The following is a 19000-nucleotide window of genomic DNA, read 5'->3' on the forward strand; positions in this document are numbered from 1 at the left end:
GCGGCAGCAGCGGCGCGGGCGGGACGCGGACTAGCAGCGGCCGCCTGAGCAGAGCCCGCGCCACAGTCGCCTGAGGGGAGCTCGAGCCGCCGCTGGGGCGATGCTGGAGGAGCCCGAGTGCGTGGCCCCGGGCGTTCGGGGAGCGGCCTCAGGTCGGTTCGAGACCGCGCTGAGGGGAAGGGGGGGCGCGGCGCGCGGCCTGGGCGAGCCGAGGTGGCGGTTGGGGGCGGACGGGCCTCCGGGCCCTGGGCCTGCACCTCCTTGTCCGGAGTTAGGTCCTTGGGGGGCGTCGCAATTCCGAGGAGGGTCTGGCGGCCCACAGGGAGCCCTCCTTGACATTGTTGCGGCCGCCACTGTCTTTTCTTTCCCCGCCCCGGGCGCGTCTGCCGTCCGTTCGGCCTGCCTGGGCCCTCGGGGTGACCCGGTCAGTGGGACAGGACGGGAAACTGAGGCCCGGAGCCGGCTATGCCTGTTGACGATTAAGTGGGACTCCCGCAGGGGGCACCCCGCCCACGGCCAGGTGGGGAAACTGAGGCCCCTGGGGAGCCTCGTCTGTGGATCGGGCGAGGACAGGTAAGAAACTGATCAGGAAACCGGGGACACCTGGTTACAACCCAGCCCCATTGTAAGTTTTGCTCCCGTGCGGAAGATGGAAAGATGCCTTTCTCCTTTATCTCCCAGAGGCACAGCAGGCCCCCTCAAAAGGTGGTGTGTAGATCGCCCGGGAGGCCCCAACCCCCGCCGTGGGATTCATTTTCTGGTCTCGGGGCCGTGTATGGCGCCAAACTGGGCATATAGAATAAATGGCTTCATAGAGAAGTCCTGTCTCCCCACTGACATTTGGGGCCTCCCTGTGCCCTGTGTAGGGGTGTTGAGCAGCTTCCCTTCTCCCCACCTCTCAGCAAGTGGCCACATCCTCCACTCTCTCCCATCTTATGATAACTCAGTGTGTGTCCAGGGCACTGCCAAGGAGTAGCAACTTGCCCCCTAGTTTGGAAAAACAGATTTTCTTATTTTCATTGTGTGTGTGTGGTGAGGGGATCACACCTACAGCTCTTCTCAATAAAAGCAGGATTGGCTGACTGCAGTAGGCAGCTCTGATGGTTCTACTGGACCAAGAGAGGATGTCTCATTTAAAACTGAAAAACAAAATGTTGGGGGGGGGGTTTGAGGTTGTTGGGTTTGTTTGGGGGTCACATCTAGCAGTACTCAGGGGTTGCTTCTGGCTCTGCACTCAGGGATCACTCCTGGCCAGGCTGGGAAATCTTATGGGATGCCGGGGTCAAGCCCCGGTCAGTCGTATGCAAGGCAACCACCTGCCCACTGTCCTATTGCTCCAGTCTCAGCAAAGGATGTTTAGATGATAAGTGAAATGATGCCGAATGTAATAATGTAAAAAGAGCCACAGCAGTGCCTGTGTGCATTCTACCCAAATTTAAACTTCAGGGGTCTGGGGTGGAGGGGGCGGTTTTAAAGCTTTGTGTGTGGTAGACTGAGGTTTGAACCCTGGCACCACATATGCCATACATACACACATACACCACACATAGCTGCCTACCCACCTCTACCCAGCATTGCCAGGAGTAAGCCCTGAATTAGGTGTAGCCCCCCAAACTGAAAGCTCTGTAGCACTGTCATCCCGTTGTTCATTGATTTGCTCAAGCGGGCACCAGTAATGTCTCCATTATGAGACTTGTTATTGTTTTTGGCATATCAAATATGCCACGGGTAGCTTGCCAGGCTCTGCCTTGCAGGCGGGATACTTTTGGTAGCTTGCCGGGCTCTCCGAGAGGGACGAAGGAATCAAACCTGGGTTGGCCGAGTGCAAGGCAAATGCCCTACCCGCTGTGCTGTCACTCCAACCCCCAAACTGAAAGCATAAATAAAAAATGAACACTGGGGATCAAATGAGGTCTCGAGGTCCACCCGCAGACCTCGTTCATTTCTGTTCCACTTGAAGCAAAGCTGATTACTCAAGGTTATGCCAACAAATCCTTGTGGTTCTCTTATCAATAAGTCTTAAGTCCCAAGTTTATGTGGGGGGAATTCATGCACTGGAAACTAATGCACTTAGACGCCACTTATCATGTTTTGAAATGGGTAAAAAGGAAAGTCAACCCCCAAATTGCTCCTTATTCTAGGCTGAAGAGAGAAGAAAGAGGGCAAGTTTCTTTGGGACACTTTGTTTTTATATTTTATTTTATTTTATTTATTTTTGCTTTTTGGGTCACACCCAGCAATGCACAGGGGTTGCTCCTGGTTCATGCACTCGGGAATTACTCCTGGGAGTGCTCGGGGAACCATATGGGGTGCTGGGAATCAAACCCGGGTCGACTCTGTGCAAGGCAAATGCCCTACCCACTGTGCTACCGCTCCAACCCCTATATTTTATTTTTTTAAGAAAGCCTCATCTGCTGTAATAGTCTCTGCATGTCTTTTGTAAAATGTATGTAGACTACCCTCAAAGAGCTAGGGTTTTTCCAGGCTAGATCCCCCTAAGCAGGTGTCAAGCATCTACATTTAACTTCTTCCACTCTTTCTCCACAGAAGGTTCTATTTATGGTCATTTCTGCATCAGCCTTGATGCTGGTAGGTGCCTTTTCTGGAAGTTGCTTCAAACAGCTTCTTTGCAACAAACTGCATGGGTTTGTAAGGGACATGACAACATTTGTCATTTGTTTCTTGACAGTATTTGAACTTGCTGGACTCAAGTATATGCGGTTCTATTACCTTCTGTAAATAAAGAACAAATTCTGTTTCAAAACAGCAGGATCCGTGGGCTATGGACGTGGCTTAGACGGTAAAGCTTATGCCCAGTATGTGGATGACCCGCATTCAGCCCCTGGCCACAAAGTGCTGGGGGGAGTAATTTCTGTGAAAACATGAAAAGAAATGATATCCTAAACCTTACAGATTTGTTGGTTTTGAGGAGGCGGTTTGGGGGTGTCTTTGGATAGAGTCAGTATTGGGTTTCTTTTTTCCCCTCATGCCCCTTTTTACAACAGTCTCTGTTACCATTGTCCCCTTCTGCTGAACTCTGGAACAAAGCATCTGTGTTGTCACAGTGTTGTCCTTCTATTGTGGGGGAGGGGAGAGAACTCAGTAAGGAATCCAAGTTTCAGACAGTAAGTGCCCCTCTGGGTAAGAGGACTTGATGGCGTGGAGGGAAGAATTTCTCCACCTGCCACTTCTGGGGGCCGTCCTGTACTAAGAAATTCTGTGAGCAGTGTCCTTGGCCTCTCTGTGAGTGGTCCCTTCCTCCCCAGTAACAGCAGTCTGGGCTGGCTCTCAAAGGTGCCACACAAAGGGGACAGAGAGATTAGCTCTATGGCTACTTGCCATTTTCCAAGTATGGCTACTCTTTCCAAGATGCAATAAATTATCTTTCTCCATTTATTCACAGCCATGGACTGCAAAGACAGACCGACTTTTCCAGTCAAGAAGTTAATACAAGGTAATTTCTGGGTATGGGTGAAATTCTTATGGTTTGTTGTTGTTTGGGGGCCATACCTGGCAGTCCTCAGCACTTACTCCTTGCTCCATACATCACTCTTGTCAGGACTTAGGGGACCAGGCAGGGTGCTAGGGATTGAACCCAGGTCAGCCACGTGCAAGGCAAACACCCTCTGTGTGATCACTCTAGCTCCTGAAACACTTGGTTTCAATATCCACCTGTCTCTGCTTCCTTGGCACGAGTCTTGATTCCCTGAGCCAGAGGTCCTTAGTGGAAGGGAATGCCAATGACAGCTTCTCTGTTTCAGCCTATGGGGACATTTGGTGGGTTTTGCATAAAAAGCACCAGCTCTGGCCTCTTCCCTCTAGGTCATGACAGTCATGTCCCAGGACCAGACAGCTCAGAGCAATGCTGAATGTGGGCGAAAAATAGTGTCCCGAACATGGCCAGCTGCCTGTTGGCCGGCACCCCTCTCCTGTTTGAACTGCTGTTGTATAGGCACATAACAGCCCTCGGGTGGAGGAACATTCATGTTTTTCCCTAATGCCCTATTATTGAAACTTGGATTTCTAGATTTGTTATTTTGGGGCCATATGGATCGTTCCTGCTGGAACTTGGGGACCAGATGGGGTGCCTGGGGATTGAACCCAGGTTGTCAGTGTGCAAGGGAAACACCACAGCCTCTGTATTCTCCTCTCTCTAGTCTAGTCCCCTTTTAGGTTGTTTTTTTTTGGTCTTTTTGGGTCACACCTGGCGATGCTTAGGGGTCACTCCTGGCTCTGCACTCATGAATTACTCCTGGCAGTGCTTGGTAACCATATGGGATGCTGGGGGAAAAACCTGGGTCAGCCATGTGCAAGGCAAACACCCTACCCACTGTACTATTGCTCCAGCCCCACTTTTAGATTTAAAAAAAAATCCGTATAGTCCGTTGCTATTCGTTCCGTACAGTACCAGGATCAAACTCAGAACCTCAAACGTGTAAGGCAGGGGCCAGAGAATAGGATAGCAGGTCGGGCATTGGCCTTCCACGCAGCTGGCCCAGATTCCTTTCCCAGCACTCCACAGGGTCCCCTGAGACCACCAGAAGTGATTCCTGATTGCAGAACCAGGAGTAACTCCTGAGTACCAATGCTTGTGGTTCCCCCACTATCACTACCACTGCCACCAAAATCAACTCAAACCATGCAGGACAGTTTGGGGGTAACTTTGGGTAGAATCAGTATTTGAGGTGTTTTTTTCCTCATCTTTTTTTTTTTTTTTTTTTTTGCCTTTTTGGGTCACACCCAGTGATGCTTAGGGGTTACTCCTGGCTTTGCACTCAGGAATTACTCCTGGCAGTGCTTGGGGGACCATATGGGATGCCGGGGATTGAACCCGGGTCGGCCGCGTGCAAGGCAAACGCCCTACCCGCTGTGCTATCGCTCCGGCCCCTATATTTTTCTTAACTTTGGGTGTAATCAGTATTTAAGGTGTTTTTTCCTCATCTGTATTTTTCCTTGAGGTGTTTTTTTTCTCATCTGTATTTTACCTTGATTTCCTATCATTGTTCTTGTCCCTGGAGTCCCACTCTGCTGACGGGTGGGACAGTCCCCGTTGTCCCGGTGCTGCCCTTCTATTGTGTGAGGAGGGGAGAGGACATGGTGAAGAATGCATAGGTGGCAGGGACTGGACTCAGAACCTCTGGCATGTCTACACACTGCTCTCTTCCGAGCTCATGGTTGATGGTTGCCGAGAGCCTCAGAGGCCTTGGCGCCCAAGACATGGACAGCTCTTCCCGTGGGGCTGAGTCCACTGGGAGTTTGTTTCTGTTTGGGGGCTATACCTAGTGGTGCTCAGGGCTGACTCTGGGCTCTGCTCAGGGGTCACTCCTGGCAGTGCTTGGGGATACCATGGGATGCCAGAGATGGAACCCTGGTCAGCCATGTGCAAGGCACATGCCCTCCCACTGTCCTCCACTGAGGGTATGAACTAAGGTTCGGCCAGGTCAGACAGTGTCTCTGGAAATTCCGGGGAGCGTCGCTGCTAACAATCTTGCTGGTCTTGTTTGGTTTGTTTTTGGGATGTGGCAGAGTACCAAATGAAAAAATCGGTCCCGGCCCCCTGACCCACTTCTGGGACGGGAGGAGGGGGTCGCTCTGTGTTCCAGCTTCTGTGACCAAAACAGCCGCCTTCTTCTTTCTCTCACTCCCAGCTCGCCTGCCCTTCAAACGCTTGAATCTGGTCCCAAAGGAAAAAACAGAGGATGAGGCTCTGGCTGCCCCCCCGCACAGTGACACCTCTAACCTGGGACCCTCGCTGGACACTTTGGAGCATGAGTGTCGCCTGTCAGCTGACCGAGATTTTCAGCCCAAACTGGTCAATGGCAAGGGACCCTTAGATCACTTTTTAAGAGACAGAGACCGAAGCATTGTCAGCTCGACCCCTGTCATCATTGACCTGACAGAGGACTCGAATGACCAAGCTGACATTCCCATGACCCACAGTAAACTGAATGAAGACGCCTCGACCTCAGAGGAGGCGCCCAGTGACATACGAGAACCCAGAGATGACGAAGACAAGAATGACAACAGCAAAACTGAGGAGGTGCCCCAGGCCAGTGAGGAGGGTGGGTTGATATCTGCCGAAGACTCCCTTTTGGACAGTCCCTGTCACACCAAGGATGAGGTGGCAGAGGCGACCGTGGGGGCTGCTGGCCCGTGGAGTGCCGGGAGGAGCGGGCCAGCCCCGGAAAGCTGGCACCTAGCCTGCCAGGATCTAATACCCGGTCTGAGCATCTACCCCCAAGCCGAGCAGGACTGCTGGCGCCGGGCTGGCAACATCCTGTACAAAGAGGGGCGGCTGCCCGTGGTGGTCTTACGGGATGTGCTGGCCTCGGGGCCTCTTCCTGTCGCCTTACCACTCGGGGCCCTGCCAGATGTGGGCGAGCGCTCTGAGAGCGAGGTACCTGACTCAGGCCCTGAAGACGACTCTGTGCTCAGCCAGTCCTCCCTGAGCTCCTCCTCCTTGACCGCCAGCTCTCCCGAGGCGCTGGCTGCTCCCTGCAAGGAGTCCAGCAGCCCCCAGCACCCCCCCACCAGCACGCCTGTGAACAGAGTGAGTATCTCCCCGCTGGACTGCCCTGAAGGCCTGGTGCAGTGTCCGGAACACTTCCCGCACCCAAAGCTCCCCCTGGATGTGTCCAGAGTGTTTGTGCGCTGCTGGTGACTTCTGGCCTTGGCCGTGTGGAACCAGGCCGCTGTGAGGCTGTCGACCCCACAAGCAGGGCAGGTTGTTGGTGGGGACCCCGAGGGAGGAGGACATTCTATTGGGTCAGCAGAGCCTTGACTTCCTGACCTCCCTCAGAGCTCTAAGATCCAAAGGAGACACCAAAGGGATCCTGGGGAGGCTTCTGGAGGCCTGGTTCTGTCGGCCGCTTCGCTCCATGGCATATGTCATGGGAACCGTCTTGTTGGTTTGTACAGTGCAGTGGCTCGAACTTGGGGTTTCACGCGAGGCCAGTATGCCAGGCTTGGCCAGGCTTCGTGTGTCTGTGTGTGTGTATCTGTGTCTTTGCGTCTGCGTATCTGTTTCTGTCTCAGTGTGTATGTTTCTGTGTATGTGTTGTCATTTGTCTGTTGTATCTGCTTCATTTGATCTTAACCACCAAAAATATCAGTTTCCGAAATGTGATCCCCAAAGAGGATATTGAAGTAGGGGATTGGAGGGGGCAGGGGTTGGGTCATGCTTGCTGTGTTGGGGCTTACTCCTGACTCTGTTCGGGTGTCACTCATGGTGGTACTGTATATCATTCTGGGAATCACAGCTTCATGCGAGGTCTGGAGAATGATTACTTTTTTTTTTTTTTTTTTAATAGGGGCTGTTTCCAGTGGTGCTAGGGGCTCAGGGCCACTCCCAGTGATGCCCATTCTGGCGGGGTAGTCGACAGTACAGCAGTTGGGGGCTCTAGCACCCCACCCAGTAGATATGGCGGGGAGAAGGGCTGGGTAGCGTGCCGTGCTGGGGGTCAGCCTTGGGTCTCGCACACACTGGCTTACCTCCTCTTCCACTTGAGCCATCTCCCCAGCCTCAGGATTGGGGGGACCATATGGGATGCCAGGGATTGAACCCGGGCCGGTATATACAGGACAAGTTCTCTACCCACTGTCCTATATCCCCGGCCCCTGGCAAGAGGGTTTATAGGGCCAGAGTCAGGCAGCAGACTCTGTGGCTGAAAGGGCTCCCTCCCTCCACACCCTGGGAGAGCCGACCCAGGCTTGGAGGGCTTCTCGTGGCACATACCCCCACCCCCCAATGCACCCCAATGCTTATTAGCTCGAATTTTGTCTGCTCGTTTTCTCCTCTCACCTCTTCAGATTGGGGGTTGGGGAATACACCCAGACCCCCGGCTGAACAGATGGAGACATCCAACTTTGGGGCCACCTGCTCCCTGGGTCTTGCTGCCGGCTTTGTGTTTGCTGCTTGCTTCCAGGGCGTTGGTGACAATGCAGCTCTTGCTCTACCCTCTGGGGAGTTGGACAAGGTGCCCCAAGAAGGCAGAGCTGCTGTTCTCCTTTGTTTTTTTTTTGTTTTTTGTTTTTTTTTTTGTTTTGTTTTTTTGCTGTTCTCCTTTGTAACTTTTTTTTTTTTTCTTAAAAGCTCCGGCGGGAGGTACGGGGAGGAGGCTGGAGCAGTAGTACAGTGGGTAGGGTTTTTGCCTTGCATGTGGCCGGCCGGGGTTCAATTCCCAGCATTGCATACGGTCCCCCAAGCACCGCCAAGAGTAATTACTGAGTGTAAAGCCAGAAGTAACCCCTGAGCATCGCCAGGTGTGACCCAAAAAGCAAAAAAAAAAAGCTCCCCAGGTTCCTAGGATGGCCTCGCTTTGCAAACAGTCTTTGGGGAGCCCCCTTTCTAGCTCTCTGAGCTCTTTCAGGAACTTTCTTCTCCGCAGTGTTGCCTTTCACTGTTTCTCACCTCTGTCTGCAGCTAGACAGAGCGCAGCTGACTCTAGTGAATGATGCTTCCAAAGTCCAGGTCCAGGAATGACCAAGAGGGTGCTGCGCCCAGATGGCAGGAACTTGATTCAGTGCAATTGAAATGACACCCCTGTTAGACCCTGGGTCTAGGAACCCCACTAAGGTGGTGAGGGGGGATACAGACCTTGCATATCTGAGGGTTTCATTCCTTGACACCACCCCAAGCTGACTGCAGGGACTGGAGAGATGGGACAATGGACAGGGCAGTGGCCTTGCATGTGTCCAACCCGAGTTTGATCCAAAGCACCCGATAGGATTCCTTGATCAGGAGTGATCCCTGAGCACGGAGCCAAGAGTAGGCTCTGAGCACTGCTGGATGTGGCCCAAGAATAAAAAAAAGAAAAACTGCAGTGAAACTCTCTCTCCTTCTTTGGCCACCTGTTTGCTCTGCATCTGCGCTGTGTGGTGGGCCTGAGTGACCAGTCCCTAAGGAATGCCCATCAGGCAGGTCCCCAGGGGCCCTTTGCCTACCTTAAGTTATAGTAGACATTTCCTTCTCCTGCCTGGTGTCTTCTTGGTGCTGATTCTGGTTTGGGTTTGGGGAGTCACCCTCAGTGGTGCTTGGGGGCTCCTCCTGGTTCAGTATTTGCAGAGGTGCGTGGTCAGCCCCATGCAGGGGTTGGAACCCGGGCCTTCTGCCAGCAGTGCTGGGGCTCCAGTGTTGAACGCTCTCCCGAGTTCCCCAACCTCCGTTTTTTCTCAGGATGGGAAAAAGCTTACTCTTTCCAGACAGGTCCCCCTGGGTGCTGGGTGGGGAGAGAACATCTAGGCTACACCCCATTGTTGCTAAGTGGGGGGCATGCAGCTCTAGGCCTCCTATCTCTCCAGTCCAAAGAGCTCTTGTTTTGCTTTTGTTGGGGCCACACCTGGCTCTGTGCTTGGGGTTGTTTTCAGGGCTACCACGAGCCAGGGATGCTCCTGGGCTTCCTTCACGCAGGTGTGAGCTTGCCCATGAAGCTAGCTCTTGCCCCTTTCTTATGTTTTTTTTGGGGGGTTTGTTTTTCTTTTGTGTTTTTTTTGGGGGAGGGAGGTGTCACATTTGGCAGTGCTCATGGCTTACTCTCAACTATGCTCAGGGATCATTCCTGGCAGGAGTTGGGGGATTATACATGGTGTTGGATCCCAAACATGGCTTGATTGGGACAAGGACAGCACCTTCCCCTGTGTACGGTTGCCCAGGCCCCTCTTGGATGTTGTCCCTCTCTCTTTCACCCTTCCCTTTGGTCTTTTTTTTTTTTGCGTCACACCCGGCATTCACAGGGGTTACTCCTGGCTCATGCACTCAGGAATTACTCCTGGCAGTGCTCAGGGGGCCATATGGGACGCTGGGAATCGAACTCAGGTCGGCCGCGTGCAAGGCAAACGCCTTACCTGCTGTGCTATTGCTCCAGCCCCTCCTTTTGGTCTTGAGGCTGCTGCATCCTCACTGTCCTGCTGTGACACTAGATCCGTTGGAACTGGGAAGGTTTTCATTTTTCTCATTTTTGCATGGACATTTTCTGGGTCCCTCTTGCCCTGTGGCTAAAGGCTAAGGGATGAGTGGGCGCCATCTTTTGTCTTTCTTTACAGATATCTAAGAAACTGGTCCGAGACTCTGCAGAGAAGAACAAGAGAAGATTGCAGAGAGTAAGACTTGGCCCTGAAGCGAGGACGTTCCTGACTATTTATGGACGGAGCATGACCCTGGGCATGGCCTCAGGCCCAGTACCCTCCTCTCCAGCTTGCTCTGTCCATCCTTTCTGATCCTGGCTGCAGGTGGCGCAGCAGGACCCCAGGCCTCCTGCGGAGCCTTTCAGCCAAACTCCATGCCATGAGTTCATTCTTCCTTGGCTTTGAGTTGGGACGGGGGAGGGGAGAATGCTTGGAGAAACTTGCTTTCCCTTGCCTTCCAGAGCCTTCTGCTCGTTTCTTTACCGTGCTCAAACTAGAACCCAGGGCCTTCCACATGTAAAGTCAGCACCTCTACCGGCAAACTTTCTTCCCTGGCCCTCCTGCTTTCTGACAGACACCTACCTCCATCCAGACACTGCTGCCAGGGTCTATCTGCGGAGCTCTTCTTGAGTTCCAGGATTGTCAGACAACCTTGTGACTTTTGTGATGGGCCCACTCCCATCTGCCTTCCAGACCCTTTCTTTTTTTTTGCTTTTTGGGTCACACCCAGCAATGTACAGGGGTCATTCCTGGCTCATGCACTCAGGAATTACCCCTGGCGGTGCTCAGGGGACCATATGGGATGCTGGGATTTGAACCCGGGTCGGCCGCGTGCAAGGCAAACGCCCTACCCACTGTGCTCCAGCCCCCTCCCAGACCCTTTCTAGCCTGGGGACTCTGACTGCTGAGCACAGGGTCTTGTCCCTCCTGGTCAGGCTGGGAATGTCACAGACTTCACGTGGCACTTAAACACATGTTTCAGCATGTGGCCATTCTGTGCTCTGGGCCACACACATGGGAACGAGGAGCTGGGCCGAAGAGAACCCCCTGAGAGAGTAGCCAAGAAGCCCTTCTGCCCAGCACAGAGGGCTTGAGGCGACACCTCCTTCCCTAGCATCTAATCTTTTTGCCAGGTCCTGAGAAATGCTGGGGTTTGGTTTGTTAGGGGTGTTTGTTTTTGTTTTCTTTTTTGGATCACCCCCAGCACTGCTCAGGAGTCACTCCTGGCTTTGCACTCCAGAGTCACTCCTGGCGGTGCTCAGGGGACCCTATGGGATGCCGGGAATCAAACCCAGGTTGGCTGCGTGTAAGGCAAACGCCCTGCCTGCTGTGCTCTCTCTCTAGCCATGTTTGTATGTGTAGGCTTCTCACTGATACTCAGCCATTCCGGTCTACAATTCAGGGCAAGGGCCTGCGGTGCCAGAAGCACCCAGCAGTGCTTGGGGACCGTGTGGTGCCCAGCCTGGCGCCTGAGTTGGCTGTACGCAAGGCAGGCGCTCCTCACTTGTCGTGCCAGCAGGGGGAATCCCTCCAGCTAGGGATGCCGGCCTCAGTCTTCCCGGGGGTACAGGTTCCCCATCCCTCTGGGAGATGCTTGGCACATAAATCCCCTCATCTTGGCTACAGGACAAGGAACGTCTAGGCAAGCAGCTGAAGTTGCAGGCAGAAAAGGAGGAGAAGGAGAAGCTGAAAGAGGAGGCCAGGCGGGCCAAGGAGGAGGCGCGCAGGAGGCGGGAGGAGGAGAAGGAGCTGCGGGAGCGAGAGCGGCGGGAGCGCAGGGCCAAGGACGAAAGGGAGCGGGCCGAGAAGCAGCGGCGCCGGGAGGAGCGGCGCAAGGAGAAGCAGGAGGCGCTCGAGTGAGTGGGGGGGCGCCCCTGGGGGGCGAGGAGCACGAGGGACCAGGGCCAACTGGGCTTTCCCACTGCAGGGCAAAGCAGGAGGAGAAGCGGAAGAAGGAAGAGGAGAAACGGTTGCGGGAAGAAGAGAAGGTAGAATGTCAGGGGGTCTCTGACTCAGTGTGCATCTCTGATAGTCTGTGTGGGGGTTGGGGTGTGTTGGGGGGTCTGTGTCTGGGGGAATTAGTGTCTGGGAGGGTCTATCTGTAGGCGTCAGCAAGCTTGTCTGGGGTGGGGGGTGGGGTTTGTGTAGGGGTAAATGTGTCCCTGTGGAGTGTCCTTGGCCCCTCGGCCCTGTGGTTTGCAGCTTAGCCAGGGTCAGTGTTGCAGAGGGGCGTTTAAAAGCTCACCCCTTGAAGTGAAAAGTGGAGATTGTCTGAGGGGACCTAGCAGGCCTGAATTTGTTTCTCTTCATTTTGCCACCCTCCTGCTCCTCAATCACAGCGCATTAAAGCAGAGAAGGCGGAAATCACTCGATTCTTTCAGAAACCAAAGACCCCAGCAGCCCCCAAGGTGAGCAGCCGCTTCCTTTGCTCCCCTCCATGCCCTCCTGCACGGACCCCTTACCCCACAGGTGCCAACAGCAGTGTGTGCCTTTCAGACCCTGGCTGGCTCCTGTGGCAAGTTTGCCCCCTTCGAAATCAAAGAGCATATGTTCCTGGCCCCCGTGTGCCGGATGCCCTTCGACCAAGACCTCTGCGACCAGCTTGACCGGCTTCTGCAGCAGCAGAGCAGCGACTGCTGCTTCCTGCAGGAGCTCCGAGCCCGGCAGCCCCTCAGCTCCGGTGCCACGGTGCTGTCCACCCGGAGCACAGAACTTTCCAACAGGTGTCAGTGCTAGCCACTGCCGGCCCTGTCCACTTCCCTCTGGCCTTGCAGAAGCCCTAAGGCCTCTCAGACACAGGCTCTCCCGCCTCTCTGAGAGGGCTCTCAGCCGTTTGCCTCCACCTAGCCGTGTGTCCTGCGGGCAGGGGGATGCTGAGGGGGCTTTCCCGGATGCTCTGGGTCACTGAGCTCAGGCTCTGTTCTGCAGTGACGTGGTCATTGTGGAGAGTGGCAAAGTGGACAGCGTGCCCGAGAGGAAGAAGTTTGGCCGCATGAAGCTCCTGCAGTTCTCCGAGAATCACCGGCCGGCCTACTGGGGGACGTGGAACAAGACAACGGCCATCATCCGCCCCCGGTGGCCCTGGGCCCAGGACAGAGTGAGCCTGTGGGCATGGTGCCAGGCGCCCCCATCCTGCTGCTTTGCCTTTCCCCCATCCACGCCCCCTGGGCTCTCCGAGTCTACGACTCGAAGCTTTTCTGCTCGGGCTTCTCCATCCCTGTGAAAGCTACGGTGGGGACACACCGCCTGCCTGTCTTTCAGGATCTCCTGGACTATGAGGTAGATAGCGACGACGAGTGGGAAGAGGAGGAGCCGGGCGAGTCCCTGTCCCACAGTGAAGGGGTGAGCCTAGCCCTGGCACCTGTGTCTCTGGGCCACTCAGTCTCGGCCCAGCAGCAGCAACCCCCTTTCTCTTGCCTCTGAGTGGGTCCGTTCCTCTCTGTGCTGCCCAGGTCCCCCAAGAAGGTGTGGGGTTCCCGTGGACATCCCCCCTCGCCCCTACCCAGGGATGGTGGATACGCCCAGGTTTCCCATGTTCTGAACTTTCTCTTTGAGGATGAGGATGATGAAGTGGGAGAAGATGAAGATGAAGATGATGGCTTTTTTGTGCCCCACGGGTACCTGTCTGAGGACGAAGGAGTAACTGAGGTGAGGGGACGGGGGTGAGTGTCTGTGAAGGATGGTCAGCCAGTGCTCCGAGCTTGGGTGCCTGGGGGTTGATGCACTGGGGGAGTTCAGAGGCAGAGCTGGGCCCTGGGGGGGGGGGCGGGGGGCAGCTGTGTGGGGAGACACTGCGTGGTTGTGGCCTTGTCTCCTGCGGATAGCCTTTGATTCTCTCACCTTTGATTCTGGGGGTCTCTGTGCTGGACACGAACCAGCAGCAGCTGCACACGGGTCGAGTATCTGAACCCTGTCCCATCTCTCCAGCCTGTAGATTTTTTTGCGGGGAGGTCACATCTGATGATGCTTGGGGGTTACTCCCGGCTCTGCATTAGGGAATTACTCCTGGCAGTGCTCCGGGGGACCCTATGGAATGTTGGGGATTGAACCTGGATAGGCCCCATGCAATGCCCTCTCCACCGTCCTATCACTCAAGCCCTGGATTTCTTTTTTAGCTAAACTGTCCTTGGTTCTTACTTCATGTAAACACCTGTACTATGGACAGCCCCTCCCAGAGTCTAGGACTTTTTCATCTCCAGAAGCTTCCCCAGGTCCCTTGTAACTCACCTACTGCCCTAGGTCTGCTGGATGGGGCAGAGGGCAGAGGATTGAGTATGTCCCCAAGTCAGATCGGCCAGTGGGGTGATTGCACTTGGTTCCAGACCCATGAGCACATCTATTCTCTTTGTGAGAGCCCATTTGTCCATCTCTGGGGGGTTCTGAGCCAGCCGGGTGGTGGCAGGTGAGTTTGATAGCTCAGCCTCCACAAGTCACGGGCAATTCGAAAGGCCCCAGTGACTAGCTACGGCCACAGCCAGAGAGACTGATCCACAAAAATGCTGCCTGTCTCCAACCTCCCCACCCAGTCTCCTGTTAGGAGTCAGGAGATGAGATGGGGCCCATGAATAGCCTCTGAGCAGGTCCCTGCTGTCCTTCCCCAGGAGTGCGCTGACCTCGAGAACCACAAGGTTCGCCAGAAGCTAAAGGCCAAGGAGTGGGACGAGTTCCTGGCCAAGGGGAAGCGCTTCCGGGTGCTGCAGCCCGTGAAGATTGGGTGCCTATGGGAAGCCGGTGGGGACCAGGACACTTCGGAGCAAGACTTGAAAGTGCTACAGCAGTTCCGGGTCTGTCCGCTGGAGATGGCACCCCTGGAGGAGGAGCAGGTGTCCAAGGCCTCCCGGCGACACAAGTGGGACCAGCAGAGTAAGTGGGACAGACCCATGGCAGGCTGCCGGGTGGGGGATTTGAAACTCTAGGTCAGACCTCAAGGGATTCTCTGACCCAGTGCCCTGCCCACCCCACCCGGGAGGCTAGTGACCTCAGGAGAGCGGGTTGAACATCCCCGCAGAAAACGGCCTGTCCATCTGAGCCCCTGCCGGTACCCTGGCCCTTCTCTCTCCTGCCAGTCTTGGCCCAGCTGCTCCCACTGCTGCACGGGAATGTGAACGGGAGCAAAGCCATCATCCGAGAGTTCCAGGAGTGCTGCCGCCGAGGCCTGCTGGACAGGGACTCGGGCAGCCCTGAGAGCAGCCCCGGCTCCTCCCGCCCGCAGACCCCCACCACCACCACCGAAGACACAGCCGTCCCGTCCAAGGCCCTGCTTAAGCGACTCATCTCCGAGAACTCCGTGTATGAGAAGCGGCCTGACTTCCGCATGTGCTGGTACGTGCACCCGCACGTGCTACGCGCCTTCGAGCAGGAGCACCTGCCCGTGCCGTGCCAGTGGAACTACGTCACCATGGTGCCCGCAGCCTCCAGGGAGGACACTGGCAGTGTGCCTGCCGCCGGGCCCAGCCAGGGGACAGCCGTGTCGCTAAAGAGAAAGTCTACAAGCAGCATGTGCATCACGCAGTTCATGAAGAAGCGTCGGCACGAGGGCCAGGTGGGCACCACACTGGGGCCGAGGCTGGGGGGTGAGAAAACCCCAGTGTGGCTTCAATCAACATATACACAGTATACACACACACACACACACACACACACACACACACACACACACACACACCCCGCCCCCCACACACGGCCCTGTGTGCATGTGGCGGCCTCACTGAGTCTGGGCATGGGAGGCACATTCTTGGGTGGCCCAAGACAAATCTGGCAGCACTCCCGATTTCTCACCTCCCCATGGCCATCGACGCTTTCCCAGCTCCCTCACTGCACCTTGACCAGAAACTCCTGGGCCTGGTCAGAGCTTTACCTTGACCAGAAACTCCTGGGCCTGGTCAGAGCTTTTGTTTCACTTGGTCCCTGATGAACCCCATATTCTCACAAGCAGAGAGGATTCTTTTCAGCAGTGGCTAGAGCCGCATTGCTCTACCTTTTCCTGACATATTTCCTTCCAGTGCCCACCCAACCCCCTCCTTGGCCTACCGGTGGGCCCCCTAGACACTGCCGTGGCCCTGGGCATGAGTAGCCATAGGGCCCTAGTTGAGAGTAGGGGCCTAGTGATGGAGGCGGGGCGAGAGCAATAGTACAGTGGGTAGGGTGTTCGCCTTGCACTTGACCGATCCGGGTTCAATCCCTGCCATCCCACATAATCCCCCAACACCACCAGTAATTCCTCAGTGCAGAGCCAGGAGTAACCCCTAGCATTGCTGGGTGTGACCCCAAAACAGATGAGTAGGAGGCGCGGGTGGTGGCAGGATTCTGAGCTGGTGCTGTATAGAGATGCAGGAGCTGTGGGGTGCTAGCAAGCCCACCCTGGCCTGGGGAGCAGGTTTCTGTTTGAGACCCCTTGCACTGAGAGACAATGGTAGCAGGGCTCAGTGTTGAGAGTGGCTCAGGCCTACGCAGCCTTGTTGCTGCTGGTGAGTCAGGGGATTCTTCCTGGAACAAGAAAGCGAAGGCACTGCTGCTTTTTCTATTTGTTTGAACTATTTTGGCTTGAGGGCCACACCCCAGTGGCGCTGAGAACTCCTCCTGGCTCTGTGCTCAGGGGTCACCCCAGTAACGCTCAGGAAACCAGTCTTCATAGTTGGGTCCAGGCATTAACATGTGTGAGGCCTAGGGTGAGGACGCCACCCGGTCCCTGAGCATCATCTGGAGCAGCCAGCTGAGAAACAGGGTCTCTGGCGTTTGTGTAGGTGCAGTCAAGATTGAGACGTGGGTTTGGCTCTGCCATCCTCTTCTGGCATGCAGAGGTCACGAATGAGGCAAGGAAATCCAGGCACTCTTTGCTGCCTCTGTCCCCTCCCCTCCTGCCCCTTGATACTGACCATGGAGCTCGATGCACTTCCAGGTGGCACCTCATGCCCCCTGGCAAAACTGGACTCAGCACTAAGGAACTGAAAGCACACTCCACTGAGCACCCGGCAGCAATGCCAAGTAGCAGTGTGAGCCCTAGGCCCCAAAGCTTCCCCAGTTTGGCCTGGGAAGCACTCAGCCTGCCAGCACTCCTGCACATGCTCCAGTCCCTGACCAAGTGCTATTTGATACCTTTGTCACACCGAAGCCCCAGAATGCAAAGTCAAAGACAGTTATAGGCGAGTCTGGATAGTCTCCCTGTGGGTAGGGCATTGTTTTCAGAAAACCTCCATCTTCATTGTTGAGAGAGCAAGTGCACCCCCACATCACACACCTCAGGCTCCCCGGAAACCCCCATCTCAGGCTCACACAGGCTCCTGCATTTTGGAGGCTGGTGCCCTTGGGGCCATGTGGGACGCCACCCACAACGCCTGCTTCCTTGTCTTCTAGGTGGGAACTGGGGACCTGGACGGTTTCCAAGCGGACACGGAGGAGGAGGAAGAGGAGGACGGCGCCTGTGTCATCATGGACATCTCAGACGGTGGGGGTGAGAGGCCATCTCTCTTAATGGTGCCCGGGCCAGGGGTGCAGGCTGAGGGACACAGCCCCGGCGAGGGCTGGGCAGTTGGGTCCTGGACGTGCCTGGGGGTGGGCACGAGTGAACCCCAGTTCCATCCCCAGTACAAGGTCCCCCAAGCACAGCCAGGGTCACTCCGAAGAACAAAGCCAGGAGTCGCCCTGAATGATGCTGGATGTGGGCACTCCACCCCCGCTCCCCAAAAAGTCAGTCTCCAAACAATAGATGCTGTTGGATTCTCCCTTTGTTAGTTCTGGGGTCACCCACCTGGTGGTGCTCAGGGCTTGGGGGACCGTTGTGAGGTGACGGGAATGGAACCCAGGTCTGCCGCATTCTCAGGATGGCTCCAGTCTCTGCTCGGGGTCACTCTGGGGAGCACTTGTGGCACCATGCAGTGCCAGAGGTCCCACCTGGTTCACTTGCAGGCGAAGGCCATAGAGCATTTGCCAAGCCCACTCCGTCCGATCCCCTGTTTTCATGTGGGATTCTCCCCAAATGACCTGGTGACGAGAACTTGGTCATGCCTGTTTGGGGCTGGGGAGATCATGCAGAGGTTCCGGTGCTTGCCTTGCCTGTGGCCCACCCTGGTTCAGTCGCCAAGCACTTCTGGGGGTCACTTCTGAGCACGGGTGGGGTGGTCCCCAAATCCAATCACAAACCAGTTTTCTTGGTCTAAAAAGCGGCAATCAGGAAACCCCAAACAAGGCTGCTTGCCAGATGGAGGGGCTTGGGAGCAAGATCAGTGTCCCTAGGGTGGTCAGCCTGGCCCCTGTCATGCGCTCACTCCCCTCTCTCCCCCTGCAGAGGCCCCGGCCCCGACTGGCAGGCCAGGGGTTGGGGACAGCGGTGAAGGCCCCGCTCCCGGCAGCCTGCTGGGCGCCTACTGAACACAGCGGCCGCCCAGCCCCACGGAGGCGGCTCGGATCCTTGACCGCCCCCGGCCCCGTGTAAAGAGCACTTTGTCCTGCTTTGCGGACCTTCCTGGCCTTCCAAGGTCTGGCGAGTTTGATCTGGGGTGCCGTGAGCCCTTCCTTTCCTTATCTGTATAAAAAATATCCTGTCCCGTCCCCCCCAGAGCTGCATATGAACCTGCCCTTCGGTAAAGCATTATGGCGATGAGATGGCACCTGCGGGGGAGCCCTGGCCAGCCCCCCCACAGGCACTGTGGTCTGAGGCTTGTAAATGAACCAGAGCTCTGTCGGCCAGGCTCCGGGCCCGCGAGGAGGGTGTATAAAGTTGTCTCACCCTGCTCAGCATGTCTGTGGTCTTTTCTGGGGGTGACGGGGCTGCACACGCTGCATGGGGTGCTCTGGCCACCCTGCTTCCCATCTTGTGGGGAGGATTCCCAGCACCTTTGTCCCGCTTATACCCACTGCAGGGCTGAGGTGGGGTGGGGTGAGTGCTGCTGTGTGCACGCCTGCCTGCTGGCCAGGACCCCGGTTCCCACTCATGTTGGCCCACCCTCACTTGCAGACTGAGGGTCTGGAGGTCCCTTCTGCAGGAGTTAAGACCCATCGGAAGTGAAGCTAGAGCATGGGTGGTCCCAGGTGAGGAGCAGGAGGGTTGCGGGGGGTGGTCTAGACATGGATGCGGTTCTCCTCAGCCAGGACAGCAGTG

The 19000-nt window shown here is 55.8% G+C and overlaps 1 protein-coding gene across 2 annotated transcripts; it reads left to right on the forward strand.

Annotated features, from left to right (window-relative positions):
* Window positions 1-18623, forward strand: CHAF1A (chromatin assembly factor 1 subunit A). 2 transcript variants are annotated; one of them, XM_004619498.2, is made up of 15 exons: window positions 1-152; window positions 3404-3454; window positions 5649-6550; window positions 10042-10098; window positions 11530-11759; window positions 11831-11891; window positions 12243-12311; window positions 12400-12626; window positions 12832-13000; window positions 13165-13245; window positions 13459-13551; window positions 14505-14766; window positions 14970-15445; window positions 17257-17347; window positions 18188-18623. In XM_004619498.2, exons 1-15 carry the CDS (start codon window positions 101-103, stop codon window positions 18268-18270), a joined length of 2904 nt encoding a protein of 967 aa, XP_004619555.2. In that variant the 5' UTR covers window positions 1-100; the 3' UTR covers window positions 18271-18623. The 2 variants fall into 2 exon arrangements, with proteins under 2 accessions (XP_004619555.2, XP_054983220.1); XM_055127245.1 differs by having other exon boundaries at window positions 4-152; window positions 17257-17353.
* The last annotated feature ends 377 nt before the right edge of the window (window positions 18624-19000 follow it).

Source organism: Sorex araneus, chromosome 2, assembly GCF_027595985.1.
Source record: "Sorex araneus isolate mSorAra2 chromosome 2, mSorAra2.pri, whole genome shotgun sequence".
Classification (NCBI taxonomy): domain Eukaryota; kingdom Metazoa; phylum Chordata; class Mammalia; order Eulipotyphla; family Soricidae; genus Sorex; species Sorex araneus.